General features: G+C 45.6%; 1 protein-coding gene across 2 annotated transcripts in view; it reads left to right on the plus strand.

Annotated features, from left to right (window-relative positions):
• Nucleotides 1–20925, plus strand: part of zfr (zinc finger RNA binding protein) — a gene marked incomplete at its 5' end in the record, with an annotated part of 88214 nt that overhangs the window by 21760 nt on the left and 45529 nt on the right. Inside the window, 4 exons of one of the 2 annotated variants that reach the window (XM_080532252.1) lie at nt 7827–8103; nt 17624–17798; nt 18137–18352; nt 20331–20578. In XM_080532252.1, the coding sequence (XP_080388378.1) occupies nt 7827–8103; nt 17624–17798; nt 18137–18352; nt 20331–20578 (916 nt within the window). The remainder of the gene's footprint in view (nt 1–7826; nt 8104–17623; nt 17799–18136; nt 18353–20330; nt 20579–20925) is intronic. The other variant, XM_080532253.1, reaches the window with a different exon arrangement.

Below are 20925 nucleotides of genomic sequence, written 5' to 3' on the forward strand. Positions count from 1 at the left end.
TGTTATCTGTTGCTTGTTGTTTCTGTGTTTTCCGTTTTTCCCATATTGTCAGCGTCTTTGAGCCTCGGAAAAGCGCTATATAAATCCAATGAATTATTATTAATTATTATTATTATTATTAAGACGCACCTTTTTTAGCCTGGTTTTAATCTATTGTGTTTATTTCAACTTGCACTTTTACTTGTATTTTTTATCTCCCTATTTCTTGTTCTATTGTGTTTGTATTTAATTTATTCATGTTCATGAGCACTTGGTGTTGCATTTGATGTGCTATATAAATTAGGGATGTGCATAACTACATTTTTTCATATCCGAATAATCGGTGAGTGCTATGAATTAATAATAGATTTTTAGATGTGTGCCGACATTCACAAAGGCGGCCATGGATCATCGGCAAGAAATCACTTTATCTTAAATGCAAAAAAAAAAAACGCATTTATTCCAGTATTAATCCTCAAGAATTTCTCCTTCTCAATACTTAAATTAGGCTAACATAACAATAATGATGAGATGAGATAACGTTTATTGCCATTAGGCATACACATTAAGCATACACATATAGGAATTTGATTCGGCGTTACAGTATGAGCATTTCTACTTTTCTAAACAAATGCAATGCAAACAAAACAACAGGACAGCAGTGCAGACAGAACACAACAAACTGTAAAACCATAGCTGCCATGTGCGGCGCTATATATGTCCACAGAATACTGTAGAGAAGGGAGGGGGGGGGTGGCGGCGGGGTGGCATGGGCGGGATGCAGAACAGAAAAAAGGCATGCTGCTAATACCCTGCGCTTGCATCAGAGCAGTGCGTGCATTTTGTACTATTAGTAAGGGCATTTTACCAGATATTTGACCAATCTGCGAAGTAAATCGTTACCAAGAAATTTCTTCACCAATGTGTTTCTAAAGGTGTGTAATAACATGTCCTAAAAGGTTGAAATTCAACTCCTGTGGGAAACCTCATAAAAAACTGCTCAAAGTTGGGGTACCGATAACCGATTTTCGAAAATTCGAAAATGCTTAAATTGGACTTGAGTAACTTTTGAGGGGTCAAACTAGGCATTTTTCATGAAATTTAAGTACTGGAAGTATTACTAGGCCTGGTACTTAATGGGACTTAGTCTGTGGACACTAGAGTCTAAGCTCCAGGGCAGGGAGGCTGGTAGGTAGAGTGGCTGAGTAAGAGGCTCTGAGACTGGGCCTAGTGTTGTAGGACATGTGTTGTAGTACTGGTCCTGCCAGTACTACTAGTACAGGGGTGGCCAACCAGTCGGAGACTAAGAGCCCCAAAAAATGGTTGGGGTACCAGAAAGAGCCACATCATACATGCGGGCTCACAAAAGCTCTCACTCTCACACACACGCACACACGCAATACATTTCCAATAGGCTATGAGACCAGTGTTGTCATTTCAGCAAGGGCCAAGGTATGGCAAGGTACAGAGTGGGGGGGTTGTTGGTGGATTTTTTTTGCCAAATCAGTTGTGCAATAGTCAATTTTGGTGAGTTGTTTCTATACAATTGACTTATATGACATTAAGGTAATGAATAAAGGAGACAACTACAGTATGTGGTAATCTACATATTTCCTAGCAGGCAGACTGGTTCAATCTCCCTAGAAACAAAACATTACAGATTTAGCTATTCTCAACTCTAAATTAACTGCACTGTTAAAACACTAGTATTGTGAGACCTCACCTGTGTCCCTGTACTTGTCTCTGCTGCCCTTTGACCAAAAAAGGTCTTTATGTCCATTTTCCTTTTTTTTCCCTGGCATAATTTTTGTTACAGCTCACCTACTAAAAGTGAGATGATTGACAATATCAAAACATGCTTGCACACACATATAACTTACACACAAGTTAGTTTTACTGGCCCCAATTTGGTACAATTATTACTGAAATTATTGAGAATAGAGACATTGTTGACATACGTAAACTAGCTGTTGTAATCTTTAATGTTCACTAACTAGCTTGTTAGAGTTAGTTTAACAATCGCGGGTGACGTTAGGTCCGTTTTTTCACTAAAATAACATTAGAACATGTTTGACAGAACATGACATGAACATGTTCATTAATATGTTACATTTGAACCAACAGTATTATTGCGTTTATACAGTTTGTTTAACCCACCTGAATGAACGAGAATCATGGACAAGATTTTAACATTAACGTTACTTGTGGCTTGTTTATTGAGGAACCGATGTCGCTCCACCAGTGTTGCCAGATTGGGCTACTTTTGGTCACACTGGACGGGTGAATTTGGCAGCTTTTAGACTGGTTGGGCTGGAAATGGTCAAATCCCGTCTGGCAACCCTGCGCTCCACTACATCGCCTGGCTGGTGGGGTGAGATGGAGCCGGGAGGATTTTGAGTTACCGTTGTGTGGAGTGGATAAAATCACCAAAATGACACAACGTGATTCAGATTACATTTTCTGGGGATTTTTTTTTTAATCCAGGTATGGCGAGTGCCATAGATTGCCATACCAAAACGATGTCTATCGAGACACAGAGAGTGAGCCACGCACTTTTAATGAATGGATTAAAGAGCCGCACACAGACAGGCAAAGAGCCACATGCGGCTCGCGAGCCGCGGGTTGGCCACCCCTGTACTAGTAACTAAAAACGTTTTTTAGGATACCAGGGATGCATTCTTCTGGAAGTCGCGGATGGCTGTCCTTATCAGTGGGGGGGTGCTTAAGTGTGGGGGCCCGGGACCGCCTGGTGCACGTGGTAGGGTGTGGAGGAACCAGGGGGTGTTATGGAGGAAAGGAGTCCGATGATGAGGCACTTAGACCGGGCACTATAGGGTAGGTCATAGGCCCTGGAGGTCAGAGCTCCAGAGGAGGGTTGAATGGTAGACAGCTAGGCCCAGTGAGGTCACTCCTAATCGGACTGGCAGTGTATCACATAGGCTCTGGAGGTCAGAGCTCCAGAGGAGGGTTGAATGGTAGACAGCTAGGCCCAGTGAGGTCACTCCTAATCGGACTGGCAGTGTATCACATAGGCTCTGGAGGTCAGAGCTCCAGAGGAGGGTTGAATGGTAGACAGCTAGGCCCAGTGAGGTCACTCCTAATCGGACTGGCAGTGTATCACATAGGCCCTGGAGGTCAGAGCTCCAGAAGAGGGGTGACTGGTAGACATCTAGGCCCAGTGAGGTTACTCCTAATCGGACTGGCAGAGTAGCAGTTAGTCCCTGGAGGTCAGAGCTCCAGAAGAGGGGTGACTGGTAGACATCTAGGCCCAGTGAGGTTACTCCTAATCGGACTGGCAGAGTAGCAGTTAGCCCCTGGAGGTCAGAGCTCCAGAAGAGGGGTGACTGGTAGACATCTAGGCCCAGTGAGGTTACTCCTAATCGGACTGGCATAGTAGCAGTTAGCCCCTGGAGGTCAGAGCTCCAGAAGAGGGGTGACTGGTAGACAGCTAGGCCCAGTGAGGGCTCTCCTAATCGGACTGGCAGTGTATCACATAGAGCCTGGATGTCAGAGCTCCAGAAGAGGGGTGACTGGTAGACATCTAGGCCCAGTGAGGTCACTCCTAATCGGACTGGCAGTGTATCACATATAGCCTGGAGGTCAGAGCTCCAGAAGAGGGGTGACTGGTAGACAGCTAGGCCCAGTGAGGGCTCTCCTAATCGGACTGGCAGTGTATCACATAGAGCCTGGATGTCAGAGCTCCAGAAGAGGGGTGACTGGTAGACATCTAGGCCCAGTGAGGTCACTCCTAATCGGACTGGCAGTGTCTCACATATAGCCTGGAGGTCGGAGCTCCAGAAGAGGGGTGACTGGTAGACAGCTAGGCCCAGTGAGGTCACTCCTAATCGGACTGGCAGTGTATCACATATAGCCTGGAGGTCAGAGCTCCAGAAGAGGGGTGACTGGTAGACAGCTAGGCCCAGTGAGGGCTCTCCTAATCGGACTGGCAGTGTATCACATAGAGCCTGGATGTCAGAGCTCCAGAAGAGGGGTGACTGGTAGACAGCTAGGCCCAGTGAGGTCACTCCTAATCGGACTGGCAGTGTATCACATAGTACCTGGAGGTCAGACCTCCAGAAGAGGGGTGACTGGTAGACAGCTAGGCCCAGTGAGGGCTCTCCTAATCGGACTGGCAGTGTATCACATAGTACCTGGAGGTCAGAGCTCCAGAAGAGGGGTGACTGGTACACAGCTAGGCCCAGTGAGGGCTCTCCTAATCGGACTGGCAGTGTATCACATAGGTCCTGGAGGTCAGAGCTCCAGAAGAGGGGTGACTGGTAGACAGCTAGGCCCAGTGAGGTTACTCCTAATCGGACTGATAGTGTATGACATAGGCCCTGGAGGTCAGAGCACCAGAAGAGGGGTGACTGGTAGACAGCTAGGCCCAGTGAGGGCTCTCCTACTCAGCCTGGTAGTGCAGGACCTGAGGCCCTGGAGCTCATGTGACCTCCAGCATAGGGCCACAGGCCTAGTCACAGCACCCATGGAAGGTGTGTTGTCTCTGGGCTGTGTGTCTAGCTGAACACCTCTGGTAGTCCTTGGTACATCTCATGTTGGTACATGAGAGTGAAGCTATTCAGCTTCACTCTCACCTCCCTTTTTTTTTTAGGCCTCCATTACAGGTAGGTCACTGCCCAGCAGAGTGACTCTCTGCTGGGCTGTGTGTGTATGTGAACAAGCCTGGTTCTATCGTTCCACATGCAGTGAGGCCTATGACTCTGCATCAGTGCCCAGCAGAGTGTCTCTCTGCTGGGCTGTGTGTGAGTAGCTCAAAGGCCTAAAGGTCAACTCATGTGACCTCCAGCACAGGGCCTATGGGTCTTTAACCATACCCATGATAGTGACTCTCTGCTGGGCTGTGTGAGTAGCTGAACACCTAGCTGGTAGTCTGGTTGGTACATCTCTTCCACAATGGGAGGTGAGAGTGAAGGCCTCCATAACAGGTAAGTTACTGCCCAGCAGAGTGTCTCTCTAAAAAAAAGGGCGTGGCAGTTTCTCTACCAGGAAGTGGTCTTGGTGACAAATAAATGCTTGCAATCAACTCAGAATCATGAAAAATGCCTAGTTTGACCCCTCAAAAGTTACTCAAGTCCAATTTAAGCATTTTCGAATTTTCGAAAATCGGTTATCGGTACCCCAACTTTGAGCAGTTTTTTATGAGGTTTCCCACAGGAGTTGAATTTCAACCTTTTAGTACATGTTATTACACACCTTTAGAAACACATTGGTGAAGAACATTTTTGGTAACGATTTACTTCGCAGATTTTCATATGTTTCCCTTACTATATAGCTGTCCAGCCTCAGACTCTCAGAAAACAGGGACCAATTAAATGTTTTTACTCGCATCAAAACCTGAGGAACACTGCCTGCCAGCGTTAGATCCCATCACTATTTCACCTTTCTGCAACTTAACGTTTGATGCCTGTTAATAGTCGTGTCTGCCTCCTATCTCTTCAGCTTCAACTGAAACTCTCACTCTCTTTCTCCTTCCTGCGCCTCCAGCTGAAGACGAGCTGAACGCACTTTCAGCATGCGATCTACTATAGAGCCAGGAGATGTAAACACTGCCATTTTTACAAAGAGACCAACAAAACACGCATAATCCTACACTAGGAACGTAGCCCTCACAAGTCTAAGCTAAAAACACTAGCAACGTAGCCCTCACAAGGCTAGGCTAGGCTAAAAACAAGTAGCCCAACTGTAAACACAAGTTGAATGACGCGCGCAGTTGAATGACGTAAGACTCTCTTCCCCATTCCACACTCAATACTACAGTAGTAATAACAATTACTGAACTACATTAATATTATGCTTGTGTATTGTGTATATTGTTTTTCTGTGCGTGATTAATGCAAAAACAACAACAAATACTACTACAGAACCAACATTAGTTCTGTCCGTTAATTTACGTTTATTTGAATGGAATAAATTGTTATCCTAATGTTAAAGATCGACTTTGACCCTTGGGAACGATTATTCTGTCCCATCGCTGATATAAATGCAGTTTGATTTTTCAAATCAAGTCAATATTTTACAATATATTACAATCTGGCCATGTTTGTGGTGAAATAAAAATGTTCCTGTGTGACTCCTTATGCTGAATAACTTGTGTTGGAAACAAAGACTTCTCCACCAAGTATTAAATACATTTCAGTTAGTGTGTTTAATACTTCTTTCCTGTCACACACAACCTTTTTTTAATGGATTGGAGTGTTACAATTTAGCTGTGTAGTTTTATTGAGTTAATACCAATGTCTAGTGTTCACACAGATAATTTTGCTTTCACTTTAGATTACAAGAAATGTATCCATCACAAAGAGAATTGTATGAGAAAAACAATGGTCCAAACCCCATGGTTCTATCATGTATGGATGATAAAAGTTATCAAGGTTTACCTCTTTACATACACATGCCAATTACAGGAATGTATCTCAATAGAATCTAGACCTAACAAGTGGTCACTGCTATGCAGAAATGGAACACAAATTATGAAATTCTACTTTATCTTTTTAACTATTAATTTGTATTACACAACCCTATATATCATTATTTTCAGAATGTTAAGACTAATATTAATAGCAAATGGGAACATTGATCACACAATTCATAGTGAGCCAGCTGTTAGACCATTCCAGGGTTTCCGTTAACCGGTAATTACCGGTCTTTGTCCGGTAAAATTTGTTGAAGTCCGACAAATGTAAAACTCTTTGGTCATATTGTCCGGTGAAAATAATTCCCTCTTAAAACCCTTCTGCGCCGAAATGTACCTCCGCCGGCACAAATCCCCACACAACATTGTAATTACCGTAATTTCTAAACGGTTTGTGCTATCGAAAAAATTCCATCTGTCCCTGAAAGCTGAGATGTTGCACTTCAACCAACATATAGGGTATTACGGTAAAATGTGACGTGATGACATTCTCAGTGTCAGTTTACTCACAGTGAAGGCGGAGGAGGAGTTGTACTCCCGAGTCTGAGTAAGTATGATTTGACAGGCAGTTAAACTAAATGCCTTCCCAACCAGCGAGACCTGGTTATAGAAATGACGTTGTTTTATTGATAAAAAAAGGGTAAAACTGGAAAGAGAAAATAGAAAACTCACATTAATCCCAAACAATTTAAGAAACTTCAGTTAACGTAATGTGGAGTCCGTTCATTGATCGATGCTGTCTGTTCAGTTCCCAGTGAGGCGCCCGTTCAGCGCTGGACATAATGGCATAGCGCGCATGCGAATCATGTTATATTATTATAGCTCGCATCTAATCGTATCGGATGAGAAATAGACATTAAATGGCATATATAGGCCAATAGGAAGTTGGTGCAAGCCGCGGAAATTGCAAGAAAGAGAGCTTGTAAATAGTTGAAAATCACCGGAGATAGGGATTAGAACGGCGCAGCTGAAAGCGGTACTGAGTAGCAACGATAACGTTGAAAGTACAGTCTTAAAACAATAAGTACATTGAAAACAAGTACATAGAGTTAAAACTATAATACATATGGACATTTATGATGACACATGTAAGACAAAATCTTCCAAAACATTATTTTTTTATGGTGATTAAGTAGCGCAACCCTGGCAAAACCCCGTTTTCGCACGTTCTATGACCAGTGGGTGGACACCCTACAATGTCTGGTCTAAATTTCATGTGAATAGCTGCAATGGAAATATGTTGAATTAGAAAATGTTTTTTTAGAAGATATTTCTGTAGACGGCCAATAATACTGGCTCTCCCATATCAGGCCGTATACTGTATCATTTCATATTTATTCCGAGCCGTTTCAAACATGACTCTTTCCTTGTGTGACCTACCCCTGACCTCTGCCCCTCTCTCCCTCCCCTCTGCCAGTCAGCAGCCGGGGGCAGGTGTGGCCTACACCCACCCCACCACCGTGGCCAGCTACACCGTGCACCAGGCCCCCGTGGCGGCCCACAGCGTGGCAGCAGCGTACGCCCCCACCGCCGCTACCGTGGCTGCAGCCAGGCCGCTGCCTGTCGCCGTGGCAGCCGCCGCCACCGCCTACGGAGGGTACCAGCCGGCACACGCCGCCGCGGACTACGGCTACGCCCAGCGCCAGCCTGAGGTGCCCCCGCCACCCCCGCCCGTCACCTCCCAGAACTACCAGGTAAACACAACACCCTCCCAGAACTACTAGGTAAACACAACACCCCCCCACCACCCAGAACTACCAGGTAAACACAACACCCCCCCACCACCCAGAACTACCAGGTAAACTCAACACCCCCCCACCACCCAGAACTACCAGGGGGGTAATCACCAGAACTACCAGGGGGGTCTTCTTCTTTTCTTGTCCACAAGAGAGTCAGTTACAAGGCTTGGCTAGATGTGATTCAACCACAGCTGAACACATTGCTGTCCCTTCTCATTGAACTCTGCCAAGTCCGTTGATGTGCAGGGCTGTTCCAGCAGGGGGCATATCAGGAGGTGCTGCATGGTCTGTGGTTCAGTGCCACAGTCGCACACAACGTCCCCGTCATTTAGGTATCCCCATTTGGCGAGAGTGGCTTTTGTACGTCCAACACCAGATCTTATCCTGTTTAGGCATTTCCACACTGCGTAGTTGGTGTCTGCTCCAGGGGGCAGTGCCTCGCTCGCCTTTAGCTCCATTGTTGTTGCTGGTGGGAGTTTGTCCAGCCTTTCTTCCCACTGAGTGACTCTTTCACTGCTTGTGCTCGGTGTTCCGAGGGGCGGGACGCTCTTCAGAAAACTTTTCCTTGATTTAAGGCTGCTTTTGGCTGGCACATGGCCAAAGAGAGGATGTCTTTGGTCAGTAGACTGTTGTTGGCGCTCTTTTTTGCTTGCTGCATTTCGTAGTATCTCTGGTGGGGCTATGCCTGCCAGGATGTACAGACGGTCTGTTGGTGTTGATTTCAGACAGCCTGTGATAAGGCGGCAGCTAGCATTGAGGGTGGGATCCAGCTTCTTGGCATGGGCAGCTCGCTCCCATACTGGGCAGGCATACTCGGCAACTGAGTAGCAGAGAGCTAGTGCGGTTGACTTCAGAGTCTGTGGGTTAGTACCCCAGGTTGTGCCAGTGAGCTTGCGGATGATGTTGTTCCTCGCACTCACTTTACACTTGGTCTTCTCAGTGTGGGTCTTAAAAGAGAGGCATCTGTCCAGGGTTACCCCTAGGTAGACTGGGTGCTCACAGTGTTCAAGGGAGGTTCCTGACCAGCTGACCTTCAGTTGGCGCTTGGCTTCACGGTTTCTCAGGTGGAAGGCACACACCTGTGTCTTAGATGGATTTGCACCAGGGTTTCCGTTAACCGGTAATTACCGGTCTTTGTCCGATAAAATCGGTTGAAGACCGACATATTTAAACCTCTTCGGTCACAATGTCCGGTGAAAATAACCGCTAAACCCAGTAGCCCATTCGGCGGTAACCCGCCCCATCTGGCAACCCTGTCTCTCAACGGCGCGAGTGGTTTAGTCAGTTAATTTAGTTTGATCTAGTCTAAATAAAACCACTGCAGTGACCGGAGTCAAGGTTATTGTTCTGCGTGTTTTGGATGTGCTAGAGCACAGTGAATGACCACCGAGGGCCGTGAGATGCGGCTAGTAAAGGACGCTAGCCATCTCAACCCCGTTCATTGATTGAGCCTGCCGTGCCCGTTCCAGCCCTGAGTCGGGAGAAGTACTACGGGAGTAGTGCGCTACTATCGACAACCTGGGCTACTGGTACCATTAATTAGGATTGATTAGATTAGGTTGACAATACCACACTACATTTGAGTTTAGGGATATCAATGTTATATATTTGTGTATGTTTTATCTTTATGTATTAAATGTTATAATTGTTCCACATTTGAGACCCGTCTTCCCCCCACTCAGTTATTCAGTCGGTGTCCATCATTTTAGTTCAATTTAGTCTATCTATAGTGTTAGAGTTGAATTTGTGCCACTAAGTTGAAATAGTCCACGGGTGTGTATCCCCCCGATACATCCTCCTCATTCTCATACTCCCGAGTCCGAGTAAGTATGATTTGACAGGCAGCTAGACTTAATGCCTTCCCAATCAGCGAGACATGGTTATAGAATTGACGTTGTTTTATTGATAAAAAGGGTAAAACTGGAAAGAGAATATAAAAAACGTACATTACTGTCGTGAAACTATTTAACACACTTCAGTTAACGTAATGTGGAGTCCGTTCATTGATCGATGGATGCAGTCCGTTCAAATAGCCATCAAAAGCTAAACTAGGCATACTTAAAATGACCAATTACATACTCAAATCCCATTAATGCAATTGAAATAAACATCTTAAAGTAGCCTACAGTCGTAATTCAAAGTAGCAAAGGTGACTAGGCTGCCCAGTGTGGCGCGCATGCAGCCCTGGACATATTATGCCATAGTAGCGCATGCGAATCATGAAAGCCTATAATATAGTTCGCGATCTAATCGTATCGGATGAGAATTTAAATAGACATTAAATGGCATAGGCCTATATAGGCTACACAACAGCTAATCACCGCGACAAACACCTATATTATATTCTAATATGATGACCGGAATTTCTCCCGTTTGTCCGTCACATTGAAATCTTCTCGGACATGTTGACCGGCACCAAATTTTTCTAACGGAAACCCTGGTTTGCATGTAGGTGGTTCTCTTCATAGTACGGTGTTAGCTCTGCCAGAGCGTTGGAGAGTCTGTCTTCCACAACTGTGAAATCAGTGGCTTGTGCACCTATGCCAAGATCGTCTGCATAGATGAAGCGGCGGGTGTCTGCGCTTTTTGGTTGGTCGTTGGTGTAGATATTAAAGAGAAGTGGTGCAAGCACACTTCCTTGTGGAAGGCCATTCTTGAGTTTTCGCCACCTGCTTTTCTTTCCTCCTAGCTCAACGAAGAAGTTGAGTCATTTTAAGACGGTGGTTCAAATCCCTCTTCTGACACACTTTTTACTGGATTTTATTGTCTGAATCTAATCTAAAATCTCATCAAAAAAAGTACGTCAGCTATAAAATGATGGTGTAGGCTAATTTACAAGAACTGACACGATTACAATGGTGTTTGAAGCCTTTCTGAGTAGTAAATTATGTTCTTCTAACTGGACCCTGGATTTGGCATAGATTATTTTTTCTTATCATTGCTGATGGATAGATGATTCACTTCGACAGATATATTGTAAATCGATTTGCATGAAGGCTTCGGTTAAAGGTTAACATTTTTTTTACTAAAAATGTAAATAAATCAAGTATCGAACCGGTAACCTTCGGACCTGTAGTTGGCTGCCTTAACCCCTGCGCCAAACACACCACTGTGATGACGGCAATGCAAGTTGACATACCCAGAGTTGCCACGCTACCTGGAAAACAGGGAAAACATGGAAATTATTGAGCCCTGTTCCATACCTAACATGGAAATCTTGTGTTGTCCTGGAAAATGTTATAGGCTTTCTAAAACATGTAATAATTTAAGTTTATTCTCAAAGTAGTTGGCTTGGAACTGTCTGTGGCTGTTCTAAATGTTGCTTTATCAATGTTGGTTGGCAAGCACATGGTTCATTGTTGCAAAGAAACATTGATGTGCTTGCTAGCTAGCTAGCGCTTGGAATGTGTTGCTAACGGTAACAGCCAATAGCGCAATAGCGCTAATACTTCCTGATATCCGCGAGTGGGGGGCGCAAGTTAAAACGGTCATATCTCAGCGTAGGAACGTTGGATTTACTCAGGAAGGGGTAGAAGTTTGACTGGCGGTCAATGCAAATGTGTGATCTTTGCTACTTTAATAGATTATGCATTTGCCATGTGATCAGTATTTAGCCTGTATGGTATATATATATAGTATATGTATGGTGTATATATATATATATATATATACAGTATATATTTATATGAAGATGTTATAGCTAGCTAGCTACAATTTATTATCAAAATAATGAACAGCAAGCTAGATCCAAAACTAGGGCCGGTGGAGGAGGGCAAGTGTCACATTGGACAGACTACCAAATAAAGTATCTTAACTACAGCAAGTGATAGATGTCAGAAATACATTATCTGGAGATTCAATAAGGTACAGTGTGTCCTCCAGGAATTTTTACATTAGTGGCGGAGAGCCCTGTCCACGCGCATAGTGCGCGCACAAATTGTTTCCGCGTGCACACGCATGAAACGCGCATGAAAACAACGACCTAATTTCAACCAAAACTAGAGGGAGGATGGCAAAAAAAAATAAAGAATATACAGAATATAAACTTGTGACTGACAGTCACATACACACACACAAAGATCATCAGCTATAATATAATACGAAGTAGGCCTACATGAGAGCACAAAAGCGGCTAACGTTACTCATACTGTTTACTGTAGTGCCGAGAGACGGGAGTCGTAGGCGGCGTATCAAATGACAAAACTAAACGTTTAATGAAGGACATGAACGATTGTCAACAACACACTCAAGCAGTAAATAGAACTGAATAAACAACAACTCGGTTACCACGCACTCAACTGTCCGTGCGGAACAATACTCCCAACCCATAGTTCCGTGCGTGAATTATGTCAACACACCACATTACACAAGTAAAATCACAGTCAGATGGAGCATTCGGTAAACAGCTGAGTATCAGCTAGAGATGCTCCGATCTGATCGGCGCCGATCGATATCGGCCGATATGGCCTTGATCGGTTTTGATCGGAGTTCTCAAAACGGCCGATCAAACACGGCCGATCAGTTTACATAGAGAAATGGCGTCGCCAGTCTGGCAATATTACACAGTGTCGGAAAGAGACAACAAATATGCAGTTTGTAATGTCTGCTCAAAAGAAATTCCTCGCGGAGGAACGCACGCAAGGTCTTTCAATACCACGAATATCATACGGCATTTGCTGCGTTCGTCGATTCGCTCCGAGAGCGCCGAAGCGCACACTGGGCTCGACGTCATAAAGGGACCGAGTGCTTTGATTGGACGAGAGGCGTTCCACGAGTGCTGGTCAGAGTTCCAGCGCGACTTCACGAGCGTAGTGTTCAGCGACGTCATGTGACCCCGCGAGCAGGAAGTCACTAAGCTAGGCTAAGGCCCATAGCAACAACAACTATTAGCGCGCGAGTTTTAGGTCTTCCTCTGTGCACCTTGCACAAGTGTAGATAGCGAGCGACTTTTCAGCATAGCAGGACATATTTTAGATGATAAGAGGAACAGGCTGAGTGCCAAAAACGCTGAGATGCTTGTATTTCTCAAGGCTAATCTGCCAGTGATGCTGCTTAATCAGAAGTAAGGTTTGAGTATTTTTTTTTTTTATATATCCTTTTTTTTTTATATATATACTTTTTTTTTTTATCTCACACTTTCAAACTATGTATCTATCGATCACACTTTCAAAATATCAAATTATCTATCTATCACACAGTCAAACTATCTATCTCGTAAAAAGTGGGAATATTTCCTAAAAGGCACTTGACGGAACTGTTGTTCGGGATGTAGTTTCCGCCTGTGAGACATTTTTGACGCACGTATTACCTAAACCAGCCTGTAAACCTGCTCACTACCAGGTTTGTTCTGAAGGATTGGTTGCATAGCAACCAAGCAGCAAATTATTTGAGCCACATTGATGGAACCGAACGCAAGCTGAAATTAGAGCCCGGATCTGATTTAAACCTGGATCAGACTTAATCACGGTACGTGGAATAGTTCCCAGGTAAACACAACACCACCTCCCAGAACTACCAGGTAAACACAACACCCCACCGTGGTTTAAACACGTCCAGGAGGCAGGGTTCCCCAGATTACAAAGGCCCCAAAAGTGTTCTCTGGGGTGGTAAAATTAACAGGGGTGCAAACCTGTTGCCGTTCGCTGTTTTTACCATTAAATGTCAGCCTCCCATCCACGTGAATCCTAAAAATGTTTCTGTCCAAATGAGCCCTAATTAAATGTTCTAATTTAGCCAATAATGCTTCAGGTGTGATGTCGCCAGCTCTAACTGGAGTTAAAAAAATACCTCACTTGTATCTACTCCTCTATATCCATGGTATTCAACATGACAAGCTACTCCTCTATATCCATGGTATTCAACATGTCAAGCTACTCCTCTATATCCATGGTATTCAACATGACAAGCTACTCCTCTATATCCATGGTATTCAACATGACTAGCTACTCCTCTATATCCATGGTATTCAACATGACTAGCTACTACACAATGGGGACGCATGGATCTTCTCAGCTTAGAGCCGCAACACAAATTCAAAGGAAATAAGAAGAAGAAGAAGAAGAAGAAGAAGATGTCCTCCATGTTTGTCAGAGTTACTGGACTAATAGGAACTTGACGGTCAAGTCTCTGCAGCCTGTGATTAGAACTAGGACTAGAACTGGGCCTGTGATGAGAACTAGAACTGGGCCTGGGCCTGTGATGAGGACTAGAACTGGGCCTGGGCCTGTGATGAGAACTAGAACTGGGCCTGGGCCTGGGCCTGTGATGACAACTAGAACTAGAACTGGGCCTGTGATGAGGACTAGAACTGGGCCTGTGATGAGGACTAGAACTGGGCCTGGGCCTGTGATGAGGACTAGAACTGGGCCTGGGCCTGTGATGAGAACTAGAACTAGAACTGGGCCTGGGCCTGTGATGACAACTAGAACTAGAACTGGGCCTGTGATGAGGACTAGAACTGGGCCTGTGATGAGGACTAGAACTGGGCCTGGGCCTGTGATGAGAACTAGAACTGGGCCTGGGCCTGGGCCTGTGATGACAACTAGAACTAGAACTGGGCCTGTGATGAGGACTAGAACTGGGCCTGTGATGAGGACTAGAACTGGGCCTGGGCCTGTGATGAGGACTAGAACTAGAACTGGGCCTGGGCCTGTGATGACAACTAGAACTAGAACTGGGCCTGTGATGAGGACTAGAACTGGGCCTGTGATGAGGACTAGAACTAGAACTGGACCTGTGATGAGAACTAGAACTGGGTCTGTGATGAGGACTAGAACTAGAACTGGGCCTGGGCCTGTGATGACAACTAGAACTAGAACTGGGCCTGTGATGAGGACTAGAACTGGGCCTGTGATGAGGACTAGAACTAGAACTGGACCTGTGATGAGAACTAGAACTGGGCCTGTGATGAGGACTAGAACTAGAACTGGGCCTGGGCCTGTGATGAGGACTATAACTAGAACTGGGCCTGTGATTAGAACTAGAACTGGGCCTGTGATGAGAACTAGAACTGGGCCTGTGATGAGAACTAGAACTGGGCCTGTGATTAGAACTAGAACTGGGCCTGTGATGAGAACTAGAACTGGGCCTGGGCCCACATGGAAGGAACAGAAGGCATGCTCACCACACTGGGCACCAGCGGTGCGGCCAGCAAGTCTACTGCCCTGTTACGGTTAGAGAAGAACTGATCTACAAATCACCTGCTGCAAGAGATATACAACCCATTTCATGACCTCAATATTGCTGAGCCTGATTCTCTCCAATGGCGGAAGTGGCTTTGAGGACCCCATGGCTAAACGCCACAAGGTTGAGGGTCGAGGGCACGTCAGCACATCTCTTGGCAGGGCCTTCTCCATGGTTGCATGTCGTAACTTGTCGAAACATCCAATCCATGCACTCGCTCAGCCAGAAGTGAAAGGAGGTGGTAGGTCACCCATTCGAGGCAACATGAGGACATAAGACCATAATGCAAAGTCGTGTTTGGTAATGGTTAGCAAACAATAAGCATATCCAAAATGTTTAGATTTTCAACAAACATTATTTGCATTCATACTGTATTGAGACTTGAGAGTTGAAGACACATTGGGCTTAGGCCTGCTTGAAAAGGTGCAGGACTACTAGTGAACAGGTGGAGGACTACTAGTGAAAACGCTGCCACGAGGCCATGTGTGCTCATGACTTGTTTTGGATGAATCTCCCCTCATTTTTCTGCTTTAACGTCATAGTTGATTTAAGGTTGTTTTTAAGGCGGATTGAAAAATGGTGTTGGACCTTTGCTGGTATTTTTCGTTTCCCTCTGGTGTCCAGATGTGTTCAGACTTAAAAGGCCTGTCAAACCAAGCCGTTAGAACTGAGTGTGTGCTGTCACGTAGGACATTTGATGCTGTGGTTTACCTGTGATGAGTTATTGCTACCGTCTCAGTGCGAGTTAATCAATGCAAACATTAGATTTGTGCAGCCCGCTCTCATCCATTCAAGTAAAACCCCAGCTCAATCGAATCTTTCGATCATATTTAGCGACAGGACTATTTCGGCGGTATGGAATGAAAGTACCAACCAGTGATGATTGACAAATGGTCTTATAGAATTGCAGTTCATATTTCATCTTATTGACTTGTCAACTGTTAAACAGTAGAGATGCGTTTCTACTTGGTCAACCACCAGCTGTCTAGCTAATAGTTAGGGGTTTGTAATGAACATGGAGATACATTCTCACAGTAACTGTAGCTACTGAATGTACCGTCATGCAAACAAACAATCTTGCTAAATACATATCAGCAAATAGAAATACTGAAAATAGATCTGACATTCTTTCTAGACATGTAGAGACATTTGTTCCATGTAAATATATATATATATTATTTCTAACATTTTTAACACAAAGCCATCACATTTGTAAAGCTTTTCCCACTGGAAATCTATCGTAGCTATATTTTTGAAAAAAAGGGGTAGAGGCTTTCAAACCAAATGTAGCGAAATACATCATTTCCTCCACAAACAAGATCAAAGACAATTCATTAACTTACCAATTATTTGTTGCAGCTAGCCCTGTACATTCCACCAGCGATGCTTAACACTAGAACAGCCATGGGTGGGGTCATTTGACACTAGAACAGTCACGGGTGGGGTCATTAACACTAGAACAGCCCTGGGTGGGGTCATTTGACACTAGAACAGTCACGGGTGGGGTCATTAACACTAGAACAGCCATGGGTGGGGTCATTTGACACTAGAACAGTCACGGGTGGGGTCATTAACACTAGAACAGCCATGGGTGGGGTCATTAACACTAGAACAGCCCTGGGTGGGGTCATTAACACTAGAACAGTCACGGGTGGGGTCATTTGACCATGTGAGTATTTTTTTTTTTATATCTTTACACTTGATCACATTTCAGGACCCTCCTTTCATGACTTGTCCTAGATATGTGCGTTCTACCACCCAGTATCCTTACATTTTCTAAACCACATCAGGATAAGCTAGTATGAAGCTATTTTGCAGTTTTTTCTGTGTAGGAGGCAGGCTAATTTACAAGCCGGCCAACTGGTGGTCTTTGTGTGGAAGTAGCAGCTTCCCATTGTAAAGACTGTGGTCATTTGGCCGCTCTTATAGTGGGTGGAAAAGGCACGGCTGTTCTAGTGTTAAGTGCATTTGAACAATATTAATTTTTGTAAAATTCTATTGCAAAGTGACGTTGTTGATGACCGACAAGTGGGGAAAGTGAAGGTCACGTGGGTTTGTGTTTTTCTACAACAGACTTTAACAAAGCTGTCCTGGCAAATCTCTGAGATGTCCAATGGGATGAAGGAACAGTAGCATCATCAGCACACACACACACACACACACACACCTTCTCAGTTTGAACTCCTTGGTCAAACCAATAGAAACCTCATCAGGATGAAGTGTGTCCATACCAGTCATGTTGAAACACCCTCCTGGTTTGAGTTTGACCACCTGTCTCCCTGTGCCTCTCCAGGACACCTACTCGTACGTGCGCTCCACAGCTCCGGCCGTAGCGTACGACAGTAAACAGTACTACCAGCAGCCCACAGCCGCGGGGGCCCAGCCCCAACCCACCGTGGCTGACTCCTACTACCAGACAGGGACGCTCAGCACACCCTGGGACTCCACCTGGAAGAAGAGCCTTCAAGGTCAATACTTTATTCTTTTTTTTACTCCTTTATTTAGATGCAATTAAATGCTCATAGCATTGACCTCTGGTAGTACATTTTTAATGTCATCGTTCCAGATTTTGTTCTCCATATTTTAATTGCGTGCCTGAGGGACTACCAAGTGGCTAATGTTTCCAGTAGATACATCTTGTTTTGTTTACCCATTTTTTGATTACTGGCTGTTAAATGTGCATTGTGTAACTTCGCTGTTCGTCTTTTGCGTTTTCAAATATGAGCTGAGTGAAATGAATATGAATGTAGACAATACTGTATAATCTACCAGAGGCTTAACTAATCTGAGCTGCCCACTCCTGCAGCCCCCAAAACAGGTTACACCCAGGGTGTGACGCCGTACGCCCAGACCCAGCAGACCCGGCAGGTCACGGCCATAAAGCCGGCTACGCCCAGCCCTGCCACCTCCACCTTCTCCATCTACCCCGTGTCCTCCACTGTCCAGCCTGTCGCTGCCGCCTCTGTGGTCCCCTCCTACTCCCAGAGTCCCACCTACAGCACCAACGCTGTCACCTACTCTGGTAAGGCCCAACGCTGTCCGTCACCTACTCTGGTAAGGCCCAATGCTGTCTGTCACCTCCTCTGGTAAGGCCCAATGCTGTCACCTACTCTGGTAAGGCCCAATGCTGTCACCTACTCTGGTAAGGCCCAATGCTGTCACCTACTCTGGTTAAGGCCCAATGCTGTCACCTACTCTGGTAACAGGGTTTCCGTTAGAAAAAATTTGTGCCGGTCAACGTGTCCGGGAAGATTTCAATTTACCGGACAAACGTGAGATATTCCGGTCATCATATTCAAATATAATATCGCTGTTTGTCGCGGTGATTAGCTGTTGTGTAGCCTATATATGCCGTTTAATGTCTATTTCTCATCCGATACGATTAGATGCGAGCTATATAATATAGGCTTTCATGATTCGCATGCGCGCTATGCCATGTCCAGCGCTGAACGCGCGCCACAATGTCAACGGAGTCGCTGTGGCGGTGCCCTCACTCAAGACACAATCTGGAGCCTTAACTGCTTTCAGTAGCTCAGTCAGTCCCACATACTGATGACATGCGATGCCATTTTTTGCCCTGTGAAATGCAACTTGTAGCTGAGAGTGCAGCTTATTGTTAGCCGTTTCATTAGCCTGCTCACAGTGGCCTGACCGCCGATATGTGGTCACTGCACCGCCTGTGATCAGTGAGAGCCGACATTCTCATATTCGTTGCTCCTCTCGTGAATCCGTTATTCCTCCCCGATTTTTTGGAAATTTTCTTTCCATTTAACTCGGAACCGTCGAGCCGCCTCCATCTCTTTACAGTCAGACTTCTCCTCAGACTCATTGTAGCTTGGTTTCATGAAGTAATTGTTAAGCTTACTTTGTCTTGCCATGTGTACCTCTTGCTCGCTATGGTGCACTTTGAGCTGCAACGTTTGCAGGTTAAAAGCGCTAGCCTATACAAATACAAGTTATTATTATGGTGGCCCGCTGCGCAGGGTTGCCAGATAGGCCGGGTTATCGCCGAATGGGCTACTGGGTTTAGCGGTAATAGACTGGTTAGTTAGGCTGTATTGTCAATCCCATCTGGCAACCCTGCCGCCGCTGTTTCGCATAGGCTAGCCTAGCCTACACATTAGCAGTCATCATCATGCCGGCGTCAAATCATATCATAATAAAAGAAATATATACCCTATATATTAGTCTTTTTTAAATATAGAAGGAATCAGAATGTGAACTTTAGCGAATTGTATTCAAATTGTGCTTAGAGGGAATTATTTTCACCGGACATTATGACCGAAGAGATTTCAATTTGTCGGACTTCAACACATTTTACCGGACAAAGACCGGTAATTACCGGTTAACGGAAACCCTGTCTGGTAAGGCCCAATGCTGTCACCTCCTCTGGTAAGGCCCAATGCTGTCACCTCCTCTGGTAAGGCCCAATGCTGTCTGTCACCTACTTTGATAAGGCCCAATGCTGTCTGTCACCTCCTCTGGTAAGGCCCAATGCTGTCACCTCCTCTGGTAAGGCCCAATGCTGTCACCTCCTCTGGTAAGGCCCAATGCTGTCACCTACTCTGGTAAGGCCCAATGCTGTCTTGTCACCTACTCTGGTAAGGCCCAATGCTGTCTGTCACCTACTCTGGTAAGCACCACGGCTCATCTACCCCTCATCTGTAAAGGCCTCTTTTGCATGGAGCTGTGAAGTTTCCTTGTTTAGATGTTTCCCAAATCCAATGTTAAGATAACGGCGACGTTCATATTAAACAAGTTCCAGTTGTTGATCCAGTTTTGACCTACTAGCATATCCACTCTACTAGCATATCCACTCTACTAGCATATCCAGTCTCTCTCTATGTCTGAAACCTCATTGGATAAGTAGGATATACACGTATGAGGGCGTGTGGGTTTTGATTTGCTTTCATTATTGTCGATTCAAAGTTTCCCCCCCCGATACTGACAGACTACCACCCCCACCCCTATACTGACAGACCTCTCTCCGTCTCCGACAGGCACCTCCTACTCTGGCTACGAGGCGGCCGTGTACTCGGCAGCCTCCACCTACTACCAGCAGCAGCAGCAGCAGCAACAGCAGCAGAAGCAGGCGGTGGCCGCGGTGGCCGCCACGGCAGCCTGGACCGGCAGCACCTTCACCAAGAAGCCCCCCTTCCAGAGCAAGCAGCTGAAGCCCAAGCAGCCCCCCAAGCCCCCCCAGATCCACTACTGCGACGTCTGCAAGATCAGCTGTGCCGGCCCTCAGGTGAGCGTGCGGAAGCTCGGGGCGTGGTGGGGGGGTGTTATTGGGGCGGCTGGCTGGGTGGGTCAACCAGTAGAGCCGGTGTTCTAAACGATGGCAAAGTCGGCAGCTCGCAGTTAGGGATGCACGATATATCGATGAACTGATCGTTATCGGCCGATGTTAGTAATTTTTTAATACATTGGTATCGGTCCGATGTCAAAACAGGGCCGGTGTGAACGACCGATGTTTATTTCTGTCTAATATACGGGTGCGCGCGAGTGTGTGTGTCTGAGGGGGGGGGGGGATTTCACTCGTCGACCCTACCTGCTGAAGAAGGCGCAATGTCAGCGGTCTGGTCGTTTTTTACT

Source organism: Nansenia antarctica, assembly GCF_963989245.1.
Source record: "Nansenia antarctica genome assembly, chromosome: 5".
Classification (NCBI taxonomy): Eukaryota; Metazoa; Chordata; class Actinopteri; order Argentiniformes; family Microstomatidae; genus Nansenia; species Nansenia antarctica.